This window comes from Chrysoperla carnea, chromosome 1, assembly GCF_905475395.1.
Source record: "Chrysoperla carnea chromosome 1, inChrCarn1.1, whole genome shotgun sequence".
NCBI lineage: Eukaryota > Metazoa > Arthropoda > Insecta > Neuroptera > Chrysopidae > Chrysoperla > Chrysoperla carnea.
In genome coordinates, this window is record NC_058337.1 from 29,239,258 (window position 1) to 29,255,679 (window position 16,422).

At 29.1% G+C, this 16,422-nt stretch overlaps 1 protein-coding gene and 1 long non-coding RNA gene across 2 annotated transcripts; both read left to right on the forward strand.

The window, feature by feature from the left end:
* The first annotated feature begins 1,233 nt into the window (after positions 1-1,233).
* Positions 1,234-3,440, forward strand: LOC123298369 (ninjurin-2-like). Its single transcript, XM_044880392.1, has 3 exons — positions 1,234-1,352; positions 1,424-1,591; positions 3,118-3,440. Exons 1-3 carry the CDS (start codon positions 1,253-1,255, stop codon positions 3,438-3,440), a joined length of 591 nt encoding a protein of 196 aa, XP_044736327.1. The 5' UTR covers positions 1,234-1,252.
* A 4,713-nt stretch (positions 3,441-8,153) lies between these two features.
* LOC123305929 lies at positions 8,154-10,578 on the forward strand. The gene is made up of 3 exons (XR_006536875.1): positions 8,154-8,341; positions 9,239-9,326; positions 10,446-10,578. It is a non-coding gene; the product is annotated as an uncharacterized LOC123305929 (long non-coding RNA).
* The last annotated feature ends 5,844 nt before the right edge of the window (positions 10,579-16,422 follow it).

The following is a 16,422-nucleotide window of genomic DNA, read 5'->3' on the forward strand; positions in this document are numbered from 1 at the left end:
GCAAACATTGGCCATTCAACACTTTCTTCTATACAGGGTATTTCAACAATTAGCTCATTCAATTGTTTGTTTTCATTGTTTATTTGAATTTGAATTTATGAATTTACCTTGAATTAATGTAATTTCAGTAAAAACAGTCAGAAATTGGGAATATTTTTTTGAATAATATTATTTATATTTTTTCTTTAAAAAAAAAATATAATTCCTGTCACCCAATACACACTTGTGAGTAAATTACAAATCGATCATTTTTAGTATATGGCAATATAATGGCAAAGGAAAATTTTCTGGGAAAAAAAACCAAATTTGTAATTTCGGAATACATTCTATATTCAATCAGAAAATTTTTGCTTTTTAAAATTAGGTCCTTACTTGCCTTAATTTATGGAACTTTTTTTATCAAATTTCTACAGGATTTTGATCTCCTTTTAAAAATTACTGATTATATCTTAATCAACAAAATCTAACAAATAAATGAACGGATAAGAATAAGGCTTTCTTCGAAATGTTGTCTTCCAAACGCAAGTATAATAATAATGGGATTTAACCTCCGTTTTTCTGGCATACGCCTATAACAGAGGCCACCCACAACATTATTTGTTAATCTTTATGTATTAAATTACATTCATATTTTACAATTACATTTATGATGTGGGTGGAATCGGTTACTTCGTTCAAAGACTAACGCATTATACCGCTCGGACATTTAGGCCAAGCGCATAGAAGTTCAAAATTAGTTTATTATATTGTTAAATTTTACAATGTTCAGTACTAAATATCTTACTATATAGTTTCTCTTCCTAGCCTAAACTTTATCTATAATACATCATTTTATTAATTAAATTCATCGCGATATTATAAATATGAATACATCGTTATAAAATAGAATAATTTATCGAAAAAATCATTGGTTTGAACCCAATTTGAATATGATATTTAAAAGTAATTATTTCTAGCTTCTGAGCTTCAGTTTTAGAGAAATTTGAAAAAGAAAAAGATAACACCCATAATTAAGGTATATTATTTTGTTCAATAGAGGAATTTTCAAAAAATGAAATATGTTATAAATAAACATTGATTGTTAGACCTCAATTTCTTGCGGTTTTCTACAATCAAACTTTTGATACCAAAACGGAAATAAATAATAAAACTGGAAGATAATGTATTAGCCGCATAATGTATTTATTTTTAACTTTATGTTTGGTAAAAAATCATTTCATGATACTCATTATAACGTAAAACATTCAAAAAGATGGCGGAATTAAACGCAGACAATGAAAAGATTTTAAAAAGAGATTCGACTGAAATTATTAAAATTGGTATTGATAACAGTGACAATGTGAGTTTAGAAGGTAAAGAAAGCATTTTTAAATATTATTATTAAGCTTTTATAATTATGATGAAATGAAATAAATTAAAACAGAAACAACAGGAACAGAATTAATTGAAGAAAATAAGCAAAGTAAAGAAACACTCGGAGAAAATTTAGAAAATCCTCTAGAAATAGAATCTCAAGTTGATAGTGCTGATGGAAGGAGGCGAAATAAAATCAATAATAATACTTATGTAGCCAAGAAAACTGCGGCCCAAGGTGAGTGAAATATTTTCTGAATAGACGTGCTGCAACAATCAAAAGAAAAAAATCAACTTTTGACAATCGGACAAAAAAAAAACTGTTTTAGATTTTTAATTTTATTTATGAAAAACAAGAATTTTATTCAAAATTTCTTTTCTTTTTATACGACCCTTACTGTTGGAATCGAAGCAATTAAGTTTGCAATTCTATATGACTTTTTATGGGACCCGACTCAAAATGTTCAGATGAGTGTGTAGAACAAAGTCATATTGATTAGAAATATGTGCTCTTACTAGTCGCACTCTTACTCGCGCTCATTGGATCTTATATTTTAGGGTATTCTAAGCATTTTTATATTTATCTCGTGTCATTTTTTTTCTAAAACTCACCGTTTTTGAGATAAAAAAAACAAAATCTAATTTTAAGGAAAAGTTTTATATTGTCGAAATTAACGGTTTATTTCGATCAAATATTTGACTTGAAACTTTTTGCTTTTTCTCATATTTTGGATGATTTTAAACAATTTTTGTTTCTTGACTCTTTTTCCCTCATCTCACCGTTTTTGTTCATATAAGCGTATTTTTAAGCTAAAATTTTGTCATCGACAAAATTGACGGTTATCGTATGATTGTGATCAAATATTTGATTTAAAAACGATTGAAATTTAAAATTTGGACTATTCTCAGAACTTTTTGAGTCTTGTAATTTTTCAATTTACCTCACCAATTAACTCAGTCAATTGTTTGTTTCCACTTGTTATACCATACATATAAAATATATCAAGGTATACTAAGTTTAGTCTCAAGTTTGTAACGCTTAAAAGAAGACCTACGGACCCATCTTGTAAACCGTTAGAGACAGAAGCAAAGTTTAAATGCAAATATGTTCCTTATAAAAAAATAAGCAACTTTTGTTTGAAATATTTTTTGTAAACATTACTGTTAACCTACGAGGGCGCTAATTAGGTGCAAATTTTATAGTATGTATTAATATGGGAATATCAGTTATGTGTGTGTGGCTATTTAAGAGTAGATTTCTTTCTTTATTTACGTGCCATCAAAAAATAAACGATTGCGTCATCAACACTGTCTATACATGGTATTTAAACAATTAACTCAGTCAATTGTTTGTTTTCACTTGTTTGTTGTTTATTAGCTGGTGGAGCTTTTCTTTAACAAAATAATCTTTTACTATATGAAAACAGTGAGAGTATACTTTACCTAGCTATAGTTAACTTTAACTAGTACATGTTGATCAAATTTCAACACTTTTTGGTTTTAATAAACTTTTAATAAAAAGATCAGTATCAGTCGACTTTACATAGGATTAGGAAGAGTCTCTTACTGGAGGATCAACTATTTCTGTAACATTTACATCGATATGGTTTTTCAGATAAACGTTTTATTTTCTGAATTTAAGAGAAGCTGTGTTAATAAGATTTTAATAAATATGAAAGAAAAAAATTTGATGAAAAATTTATGTCGTTATGTTGGATCTTTTTTTATAAACCATAATTTGAAAAGCGCTGATTTTTCTTACAGGATTAATGGATATCGCATTATTAACAGCAAATGCAAATCAATTACGTTACATAATTGAATACAGTTCATCAAATTTAACATTTGCAATTAATATTACATTAATTTGTATATCATTATTATTACAAATATTTGTTGGTATAACATTGGCATTTCAAGGACGTTTCTATTATCGAGGTGAATCAAAGAAGAAAAGTTGTAAGAATTTAAAAAATTATATTATTATAGGCGTATTTTTAATAACACTTGTTAATGTATTTATTGCTAGTTTTACACAAATTGTACCACGTGATCAAATTATAGCCGCTAATAGTAAAAGTAAATAAAAAATATTTGTAATCGAATGTTGTTTTTATTTGTTTCGTAAACAAGAAATGGAAAAGTGAGCTGTAGACGAATCATTTTAGACGAAAAAAGTGTAAAATGAAGTATTTTTTTTGTACCTCGACCTAAGCAGACAATTTAAAAAAATAAATTTTCAGGAAGGTGCAAATATAAAAATCTACATCTAACTTGGTGCCGCTAGAAAATTTGGCCATTGCTATGGGCCAAATAGGCCAATTATTAAGGTAATTTTTGAAAATTTGGCAGTCCAATTAGAAAGAGAAACAATCCGTGGGTAGTGTCAGGTGCGATTAGGACAGAATTTAAGAAAAAACTTCGCCGACTCGTAATGTCTCGACTGAACGAAATTATTTTCAGATCATATTGCCGTTAACATGCTTCGATCGATACTTCTACGAAGTCAATGCCATTTTTTGTTCGCGCGATATCGATTAGGAAAAAAATCTCCCGGCTCAGAACATATTTCTGTTAATAAGCTTTGATCGACACCTCAACGAAGTCGATATCACGCGATATCGATGGCGAAAAAAATGACCACAAACACACATATACGTACGCGCACACACAGACATACTTCTTCTCCAAATTGGTGTTAATGCTTTGTCCTAGCCATGAAACGTAAAGATATGTTGAAAATTTCGATTTCGAAAATCGGACCCATTACAATAACTTCCTATAGTGGGAAGTTAATAATTTTACAATACGAACACTGTCGTGTGTTTAGCATGACTCTCACGTTAAGATTATTTGGAGTATAGATAATTAGCGTAAGCAGAATATTATCTAAGTTTTTTGGTGAAAAATTTATAGTTTTTCCGTGTTATTGCGTTCATGCACTGATCCACGGATTGGTCATTCGTTTAATGGGGTTGAGTTAGCACGGGTTTGCGGGTTTTTAGCCTTTTTGGTTAACCTTGTGATTACGAATATCTTCATTTTATGATATCTTCAGAATCTTCAGATCTGAGAAAAGCTAAAAAAACTTAGATAATTTTTAAACTTTTGCATGTACACTTATTAATAAAGGTTTCGTCTTTATTTGTTTTTTATTAGCTTTAGACCATTTTTTTTGCAAAAAGTCAACTTTTACTACCTAAGACAGTGAGAGCATACTTTTACCTAGCTATAGTTAACTGTGACTAGCACCTACATGTTGATCCAATTTTAACACTTTTTGATTTTAATAAACTTTTACTGAAAAAACTAGTAACAGTCGACTTTTCCTGTAACACATTCAAACAGAAAACTTTACATGCACATTTTACTCGATTCATGCGAAAAATATGCGATGCTTACAAATATGAAAATTTTAAACAGTAAAGACCGTTTGTGTAGAGAATTTTACACTTTTTTATATTTGCTCTCTTTTTGTTTTTTGTGTATTTTGCACATTGTGGAATAACTTCTTCCGGGGAGAAAAAGGCTTCTTGGAGTTTCAATCGTAACTAATTATCAAGATCCCTTATATCGAAAACAGAGTATATCGGATTAAAAAGTAACTAAAAAAAAGGCAACTAGAGGAGGGCTAGCTTTTACACGTTAAATAAATTTCGAGAAAGGTTGGCGGAAATAATAATCCGACACAGAATACTGATAAACGATAAATAAATTTGCCAAATTTAGTATAATATACAATGTTATGATAGATATATATGATAATAAAAATTGATATTGTTTGACTCTTTAATTAATATATTTACAAAAGCCTAATAATTTTCTTTTTTTCTTTCCATGCCAGTTCCGGCTTTGAATAGCAGATAGTAAAAAATTCGTCATGCATAAATATTTATTAAAAATAAACATAAACCAAACTAATTTAGACGAATGAATAATAAAAATTTTATTATACGTGTTAAATACAAATTCACGACCGACATGCTTTTTTACTTTTGATTATTCATAATAGGGAATATACATGAAATTTAAATTTGGTTCAAATATTTTTTTTCCGTTACTTTGTTGGTTGGACATTTGAACTATACCATTTTTTAATAATTAATATCTTTTTAATTATTTAAAATTAATTAATAAAAGTACAAATTCAGTGAGAGAAATTCCGTTTTAGAGGAAATTCAAATTTTTAAACGAACGTGACGTCATAGTATATGGCTTGTCAGACTTGTTAACATACTGTATGGTATTAATTACTTATATTTTGTATGGTATTACCAGGAATATATACTATAATTACTACATACCTGGGTATTAATCCTGTAGTAAACAGTACATTAACTGTCAACAACTGAGATCACATATTAATACGTCACCAACAGAGATCTCCGAAAGACTGTGTTTAAACATCTCAAAATTATTCTCTATTTCAATATTTTTTTACACTTAATTACAACATTTTTAAACAGTATTTATATTTTTTACTATTTTATAACGGTGTAAACAATGAATTAAAAATATAAAATAATACATGAATATTCCCTATTATCCTGTACTAGGCAGGCGACAAAAATGATTTATAAAATCAAAAGGAGGGATTAAGATATTTGAATCACATAGGCTACTAACAATAATTACTTGCTTAAAAACTATACGAAAAACATTAAATTCATAATATGTGCTAATTTCAGAATACGTGACCCAATTTGTGTAATCTGACATCAGATTCGTATTCAGCGATCTGTATATGCTTCCCACAGGGGTCCTATGCCCCCTATAACTAAGTTAAGTTGGCTAAATGTTCCTCGGGGTCCTATAAATATGTTACAAAAGGTTCCATTAAAATTGGTGCTGTTTCCCAACTTATCCACTATCGACACTTTTTTCCGGCTTATTCATTGTATTATTAGTAAATATCCCCAAAAATAGACTTACATACTATAACAAAAGAGAGGGGATGAGCTGCATTTTATATCTGCTTAAACCACCTGAAATTTATTTGGACAGTTTTTGTTAGACAGCTTTATCGGTCTCCTTTAGTAAAAATGAGGTGCGAAATTTGGAACGCAAGGCTTTTCACTAGATATTATAAATGTGAGGGTAGATTTCAGTGATTTACAGGATATTCTTAGGGAGGTGCCGCTTTTTTCGCAGGTATTAAAGCTATTCGCACAATTAAATCCTCTCTAAATCGAGCTAGATGTGTTTAAGAATTTGTTTGTGAGTGGAAATAATGGCAAGACAGTGTATTTTCGAAGTGTCAACTTCTCAGCACCTCTACCATCTTTTTATAATGAAATATCATGTTTTACGCGATTTTTAAGACTAAGCGCATCTCTACAAGTTCATTATAATGGGCTCACGATCTATATTATATTATTATGATACTCAATAAATTTTATATTAAGGAAGTCATATTGTATACATATACATCAATTACGATATCAAATGTATCACATTTACACTACATCTTGTCTATTTATAATTTGCAATAGAATGCGAATAAAACGCAATACTTGAAGAAACAAGGATAAAAATAATATTTATTATTCACTCACTAAATTACAAGAGTTTACAGTACATCGTTTCAAAATTGTAAACGGATTTGAATGAAAATTATAAATGAATTCGATTGTAAAATATATAACATTATAAATATTGAGTATATTTTTTACGTGATCAATTCGAAGTGTATTTTTGACTTTGGTTACAAACAAACCTTGATGGATATGACATAAATCAGACCAATAGTTTTTTTATTAATGAATAAACTATTGAATTCATTAAATATTCGCATTGTGAGTCGCTAACAAATTAATGAGACTTAAAAACGTTTAGGTAATACAGAAACAAATGTTTTACTCTCCGAAAACTACCATTTCTCAAAGTTTTAGAAAATTTGCCCGAAAGACATTTTCCATAAGGATTCGGGTGTGTAATTTCAAATTTTCTGTTTCTGAACATTTCAAAGTGTTTAAAGTTTGTAAATGTTTGATTTATAAGATAGAAAATATAATCAGATGTTAATAAAATACGACAAAAATATTTTTTAATACTATAGTTGTTTCTGTTACAAACACAATACTCTACTATATTGTTGCCGTAGGTATATACTTATAAATTAAACATTTACAACGTTTAAACAATTTTTAGAAACAGAAAAATTGAAATTACATAGCGGAATCATTATGGAAAATGTATTTCGGTAAAATTTTCTAAAACTACTAAGAAAAATGTTAGTTCTCGAAGAGTAAAATATAAGATTTATAAAATATTTTTTCTGTATTATCTATAAACGTTTTAAGTCATTAATTTTTTAGCGACTCACTATGCGAAAATTAAATAAATGCAATTGGGATTTTGAAAAAAAAAATGTTGCTTTTTTTGGATAAAAATGGAAAGATCATATTATAAGTTTTATAAAAAAACCGTTTTGATGATGAAAAGTGAAAATGGAAGTCGCAACCTGCGTAAACGAGATCAAATATCGTGGATTCATGTTAACATCTCACAGACCCCTAATTTTTGTTCACTCTCATGAGCCTTGTAGATCATTGTGAACCCCTGAGGGTCCATATGGACCACTTTGGGAATCACTTATTTATATGGATTTTTTGTAATGTTTTGATGCCAAGAATGAATTTCTCAAGCCACGGACACTTATTCGAATACATTATTTATTATCATTTAAAAATGGTGTTGAAATGGATACCTCAAAACGTATAGATTTCATAAAATGTTTTGTTTCGATTTTCGAGGTGAAAACTGTAATTTTCTATCAGAAAATTAAAAAATAGTTCACTATTGAAATGACGATTTACATTTGTTATTGAAGTAGTATACTAGGATCAGTGCATTCTTTTTGGAAATTGAGTTACCGATTGTCAAAAAAAAATTTAAGAACGTTGTTGAGTGTGTGTAACACATATTAACTCTTAAAAATATGGGGAAAGGAGGCAAAGGTGGCAAAGGATCAGGATCAGCAGATGATGTATGTACCTACCCCGATTTTAAATCTATATTTTATATTATCAAATTTTATTCTATAAGTTTCTCTTAATAAATACTCCAATATTTCCTGTTAAAGTGCAAAATTTATCCAGAATATTTCGCTTGGAAATTAAGAGTCGAGGAGCCAAAACTTGACTAAATGAATTTACGACTTTGTTTAAAATAAATATCTAAAATTAGATACTGTAAAATTGTTGTATGCTAATTCTTTAATGGCTAGAAAATATCAAAATTGAATCATAAAAGTGGTTTTTCGAATTATTTTGATTAAATAATATTTGATTATATTTATGGGAATAATTATTGATTTCATTTTCGGGATTTCATAAAATCGAAACTGATTACTTTCGGCTTCATTGAAAGCATGGGCGGGAAACATAACCCTGAGATTATTTTTTTTGCATTCTGACGGTTGAAATGATTTTTCTAAGGAACTAACAGATTAACCGATAGTAAGAATGAACGGCCAAGCCGTTGACTGAATGGATCTAGGACAAAGTTAATCGACATGTCGATTGATATGCTGCGGGCTACATGGGGGGCTCGTTTATCGTACCATAGTACTTTTATTTTAGGCCTGCAGCTCATTCCTGTTTTTATCTTTGAATATATTTACAATAACCTCCTCCGTTTTTGTTTGAAGTCGGTTAATAATAAATACATAAAGTAATAGTTTTCTCAAATATATAAAAAAAAAGGGAAATTTATTACAAAAATTGGAAACAAAAATAAATTTAAATTTTGAAATACAAATGTACCGTTTTGCTGATAACCATGAATGAATGCTTTTTGGAGTTTCTGCCAATGGATATTTCACAATCAAAAATTTACTTTATTTTCCAATTTTTAAACTTAACTATTTTAAATTTTGATTTAGAAAAAGGCAGCTGGAGGTAAGGCAGGAGGTGCAGATGCAAAAACTGCAGCACCTGCGACAAAAGAAGGAAAAAGCGGAGGCAAGAAAGGTATATTATTGATTAAATTGTAAATTTTAGATAGCTAAATCACACTACTTATATTAGCAGATACTCAAACATTCTGCTGTCCTTAAAGAAAACGTGTGTCTTTTAGAACAGGAAACGGAAAATTGACAAACATAATTTTCCTTCAACATTAACTGTAAATCAATTGAAAAATAAAAGTTGTAGCCTAATTTTGCACATTTTAATTTTTTATTCAGCTTTCTAGCATCAAAATTGATTTAGATATTATTTTTTTTACAATTTTTCACGCTTTTACAAAAGTTTATTACCAGCAACTCTTTCAGTTTTTCGTAAATAACTCGAAATGCGTACATTCAATCGAAAAGAGTAATATTTCTTTAAGACTCTATAATTAATTAACTATTTAATTTAGTCTCTGTAATAAATTAATAATTTTCGAGTTATAGCTCATCGAAGTAGTATTTTGTCTCCAATAAAACAAGTACCTTTGAAATATTATTTTCGTCATAGCTTCGTGAATTTTCCTCATATTACTGTCTTCTACTACGGATTATTTTGAAAATAGTTTTACGTACTTATATATTTTTGAAATTTTATCAAATATAATATTTTATTTTTCAATTATTAAACGTTGAATTATTTGACTTCAGTTTTCAACGAATTAAATACTTATTTATTTTAATGATCTGAATAACTCAGTAATATTAGTAACGTAATGCAAAGTTACGAATCTATATATTTTATGAGCTTTATGGAGATATCACACTTTTGTTTTCTATTGATTGTACAGTTTCGTGGTTTACAGTTTTGCGGTTCGAAGGTAACCGCAAAAACTGGGGTTTCACGCATATCAGCTTATAAGATAACATGAAAAAAGCATACTCATCGCAAAGAATGATAAAAAATGTTGAATAAATATTGAATATGTGCTTATTGCGTCAGTTAATTACAACATTTACATTTCTAGTATAGTTTTCAAATTAAAAAAAAAAAACAATTTTTCATTTTCCAATTCCCAATTATCAGCGATTCCTTAAAATTTTTAGCCTAGTTTGATAATTCATTTCTCTATTTCTTGTGGTATAAGCGTTAATGTAAATATCAGATTGCACTAATTGAAAATAATATTTATTTTTTTAGGTGGAAAAAAGTGACCCAAGGATAAAAAACGTAGAATATTAGAATACTTTTTTAATAAAGGCTGGAAAAATACAAAGATGATCGTTTGAATTAATGTAAAAAAAATTTTATAAATAAAAAAATAGAAAAATAATTTTTGTGAAAATATTTCTTTATTCCTTGAAAGCCATTAGTTTAAAGAATTTCAGTTTTATAATTCAAAATACTGAAATTACTGGAAACATCTATCCAGCCAGCCTGACTCATAATTTTAATATTTTTATTCTAGTCTGATTTTGTGGTTGCAATGCAACCTTAAAATTCAGCGGAATGAGGGTATTTTTTTCTAATTAATTTAATTAGAAAAATCCTGCTTTGATAAAAAAAAGTTAAACATTTAATAAATTATCTAGGTAATTATTTAATTTATTTTTATCAAAACAAAAATATGGTTAGATAAATCAAAATTTCGGAACAGTAAAATTTTATTCTAGATTATTATTATAAAATTTGATTGAAAATTGCAGGTGAAACAACATAATATTTTCATAGGAAAAGTTATGACTTAACATTTTTTGGATGAAATTTCGAAAAATGTTTATCCTGGAAAAGGGTTGAGTTTTCTTGGGAAAACCAGTAGCCTTTTAGCCAGTAATAGCCATATAGCAAGAATATGTATATCAAATGCCACTTGAGAACGGTTGGATCGTTTTGGTTTTTTTTTTATACGTTTTTTTTGGTTTTTTTTTTTATGTATACTCAGTATGCATGGTATTTCAACAATTGATTCAGCCAATTGTTTGTTTCAGCTAATTTATAAATTAAAATTTGTCATGAGCTATGGAGAAAAATAGAACATTAAAAAAGTTACTATTTGTCGAATTTGACTGGTTGAAAATCCGTGCGGTAATAAACTATCTTATCCCAAGCAAAATAAGTGCGGTAAAGTAATTCTTATCTCAAGAGCGTAGATATATATTTCCGTTTCTATACCCTCCACTTGCTCGCCAACACGATAAATCAAAAACGAAAAGAAATATTGGCCTGATATTTTATAGCAGCGTACTCAGGGCATAAACAGTGAGTTTGAGTTCGTAAACCGGCAACAGCAGACCCATTGGGTTTTATAAACATTTCTAATAAAGAAGTAAACAACTTTTAAATCTTTTTAAATCTAAAAAAATAATACAAGCACAAGCACTAATATTCAATACTGTCTATATAGGGTATTTCAACAATTAACTCAGTCAATTAATTATTTTAACTTACTTATTTTTATTATTTTCAATTAAATAGTTATTACCCATTTATGGAAGAAAACATTATGAATCATCAGTACTTGTATGTAGAATAGATGAGCGGAAACTTACCTTGACTGACATGACGCGTTTGAGACCACAAGCTAATTAAAAGTTATTTAGGTTTTTATGTTTTCAAGTTTGTTCACAAAATTGAAACATGATCTTGGCTCATTTTTGCACCTTTTCTAGTTTACACTTCCAGGTCCTTTCCACTAAGTGATTATTTAATAGTATTACAGTAATAGGTACTTAGAAGTCCATATTTTTTACCAAATATTTTATGTTTTAATGTGTGCAAATATATTAAATTTTATTTAAAATTAGCCTTACCGACCCGCCCACTTTGAGAAACACTGGTATATAATCGTATCCTCATGGTCAACATCAAACATTTCTTATGCAGGAAAATCCAAGGTGTCCGTCCTGCGGAAACAAGAAATTGCAATATTCCGAGTGTCTGGAGATGGCATCCTGTTTTGTATAATATCGAACCTATTGACTTTTCTATTTGTTACTTATTATTAGAATAACAACAACAAAAAACGGTTAATAATCCATTCATTCTCCAGAATCTTCCCAAATATAAATTGTTTAAGTCTTGCCATAACAGAAGCCATGATAATATATAGTGAAAAAGTTACGAGAGGACTTGACCCGAGTGAAAATATTTTGGAGCCCTGCAAAAAGAACTTTTTTGGAGAATTATCGTAAATAAAGATTGTTCTAGATTTACCATAACGAACCACATCCGAAGTGCTAGTAATCACTTGTGCAAAAGACCTAGGACTATTCTGCAGTCTTTTTGAATGCGGGCACATAAATCATTGAATTATTTTGACCATTTTTGCTTTATAATTACTATTACTAAAAAAATAAATAATAATGGAAATAAAAAATCCGACTGTGATAAATAAAATTTGAAAAGAAAGAAACAAGTCCAGTAGTTTACATAGCACCTTTAACAGTCAGGGCCAATTATTGGGAAGATTTGATTCGGTCTAGATTTTAATGGGCTCCGACTGTAAAATTCGCTATGTAAAATAATACTGAACTTGTTTCTTTCTTTTCAGATTTTATTTATCGCAGTCGGATTTTTTATTTGTTTAATTATATTCTTTGATTATATAATGAAATATTTCTCGGAATAAGATATGACCCTTACTAAAATCCAAAAAATAAATTTCTTCAGATTATATTCCATACTCGTGCGCCTTGCACCACACCTAATACATCGCTCACCTAATATGCATGTTACCTATGTATTATGAATATCATACTAATATGTGTTAATTTTAGTGAGGCAAAAACACGAAACTAAACGAAAAAAAATTATAAGGGAGTGATTATTTTAACACGAAAATAAAAAATTGTTCCTGACACAAAGGAGGGGCATTTTACATTAAAAATAAACAAATATTCCCTTAGCAAATAATATTTTTACATGAAAAAACTGATTATCCTACATAAGGCAGGTTACACACGCTGAGGAGTATATTCAAACAATAATATTGATGAAAAAATATTGAAGAAAATTAAAAGATTTAATATTTATTGAAAATTCATCAATATAATTGGCGGAAGCATACTTTCTCTGTTCAAATTATGATTTTAATTAATCAATATGACTGATTTGAGGGCACAATCATAATCCTGGTCAATAATATTGCTACAATTATATTGACCATGTGAGGCTAGTCTTACGTAATGATCCGATTAGAAAAGACCCGATTAAATTATAAAAGTAGAAAAATTAATATAAGTAAGTATTATTGGAGTTATAGAGTTATAATTAATCAATTTTGAGCAATCCAGAAATCTTATATCAATCCTTGCCCAATCCTCCACCAAGTCTAACGAACCAAGTTTTGGTTTGCCAGCTTTTGCCCAAGTTGCTATTACATCAAGTCATGATGTAATAGCAACCTTGACCCAACTTCTCCAGCAAGAATATACTTGTTCAAAACTCAACAGCTCTGACAAATCCGCTTATTACATATACAACTAAACTTGATAAATCTAAAAACTGTTTAATATTGTACTTAAAAGTAGAAAATATTTTTTTCTATGAGTTGAAGATATCTACCTTAAAATTGAGTTGCAAGATTCCACCCGAACAAACAAGGTTACATACATACAACATATACATTGCAAATTTAATAAAAGCTTGTAATAAAAACACTTTACGCCAAAATATAATATAACAACCATCAGCTGATGAAAGGAATTGCTCCAGGTAGGGAACAAAACATGATATACCATAATAAACGCAACTAGCGGGTGGAAGGAATATTTTTTATTACTTGCACTAAGGTTTGAGCGAAAGCCATATATTTAGGCTTCGGCGAAGACCATATATCCAGAGTTGGGCCAAGATCTGAAGTCTAAGCTTAATAAGAGGTTATCATTTTATGTTAACTCAAGACTGGATCAATCTTGGTTCCAAAACTCAACAATTTCCTACCAGACTTTAATCAATATTGGTCCGGTTTTTATTTCTTACATGGGCAGTACATTCTTGCTCTTTGACGTAAGCAATACTTACAGAATAGTTTTAATGCATTTTTTCCTTTTATTTGATTGGTACTCTCTGATTCCTAAGGGGCATATATATTTGGACACTCTGTATAATACATTTTAATCAAATTTTTAATTAATTTACACAGGTAAGAGACGCTCCCATAAAGCTCCTGTAATTCTAGAAATGAGTTCAATGAAAAGTTACGCAGTTACTAATGTGGTAATTTTTCGTTTGTTATAATTTTTTTCAAAATTATAAATAAACTATTGTAACAGCAAAAAAAATTTTATGCCCATCCTTTGAATTTGGGGATGTGCAGGGTCGAGTAATTAAATAGGATGAGAAGGACTCCCCCCCCCCCCGTATATTTATCGTTGAATCTTACGCTTATAATATCAAATACCAAGGATGGTTCGCCTAAAGCTTTTACAAAGAGTTATGTATGAGTGACTCGTAGAAAAGTTATTTTATATACCTTCTTTTTAGTACACAAAAAGCTTATCCCTTAAAAGTTGTTTTTCATAAAATTTTTTTTATTTAAAACTAAGAAACGTATGTATATCAAATATGGTGGAAGTGGTGGGAAAATCAGGTCATGCTTGATCATGCTTTAAAATCAGGTCAAAACATTATCTTCTGATTTACATATGCTTGCCAAATTTCAGCTCGATTGGAAACCGGGAAGTGGGTGCAATTTAACTTTCAAGATTTGATAACAGACACCGGGAAAGATGAAATTAAATAAAGGCTTGTAAAATAATGTTAATACAGGGAATAGAGAAGTCCACTACAATCTCTTCTAATAATAGTTTAAACAATAAAATGCTGCTAAGGTGACTTTTAAATCTACAAATTCCCTGCAACTTTTACTTTGAACTTTTTTTCTAAAAGTAATAATTATGACGTTATAACGCTTTCAATGTTGCACTACCGGGTGCTAAAAAAAATCCTCGAGAAAATTTTCACTGAATTGAATTATTACAGTTGTAAGTCCTAAGCAATAAATTTTGGGCAATCCAGAACTACTATTTTAGTCCTTGCATAAACCTCCACCAAATTTAATGAACCAAGTCTATGTTTGCCAGCTTTTCCCCAAGTTACTATTAAATCAAGTCTTAGCCTGGCAACCCTTGCCCAATCTTTGTTCAAAGCTAAGACTTGCAAGGTTAAATAAAAACAAATGACTGAGTTAGTTGTTGAAATACCGTGTATAGAAAACATCAGTACTAATTCAGCAGTCAGCATAATTTTTGGTTTTTGAATATTCCGAAAATTAAAGTATTTTCAAAAACTTTTCTTCGTATTTCAAGAATCTTTTACAATACTACTACTTGAAGCTATCTGCAAATTTTCAATTTCCTATCTTTTATAGTTTTGGAGAAAATGGACACCAAAATTTGGTTATAATTTGTACCGTCACGGATAAACAATAATGTTTAAGAAAAAATGTTTCAAACAAAAGTTGTTTATTTATAAGGACCATATATTACATTTAAACATATTTTATATCTCCAACGGCTTACAAGATGTGTGCTACGGTCCCGACATCCAATGGAACCTATGTTGTTCATTTACGAACTTAAACTCACTTTTTACGACCTGAGCACGCTATAAAAGTTTCGGCTTATATCTTTTCGTTTTCGAGTTATTAACGTTGTCGTGATCGCGGACGCACTAATTAAGTATCTGTATTCTTTGGTATCATCAATATTTCTTACAAACTTGGGACTAAAAAATGTCTAAGAACATTAGAACATCAGTCAATATTATACCGGGTATCCTACAATATCCTACCGGGTTCCCACCATCAACCTGCACTTATACTTTCAGAGCATTTTTTAAACGGAATCTTACAAAAATCCATGCAAAAATAATTCCTGCTCAATGACGGATTTTACCGGATCTATAAATATTTCCATTTTTCTAATAACATCCATAGTGTTTCATTTCTAAAGACTGCTCATCCATGCACAATCGCACACCCCAGAAATAGGCTTTAAAAGACTTATTTTGATAATGAATAGTCTAGTATGAGACTTTATTTTTGAGACATGTTGTATTTTAAGGGGAGGTCATTATGCTTTCTCTATGTATAAATTATAAAATAAAAATTCATGTATGAGAAACTATGCAATAAACATTATTTAACTAAATGTAATTAAACTTACCATTATAATAG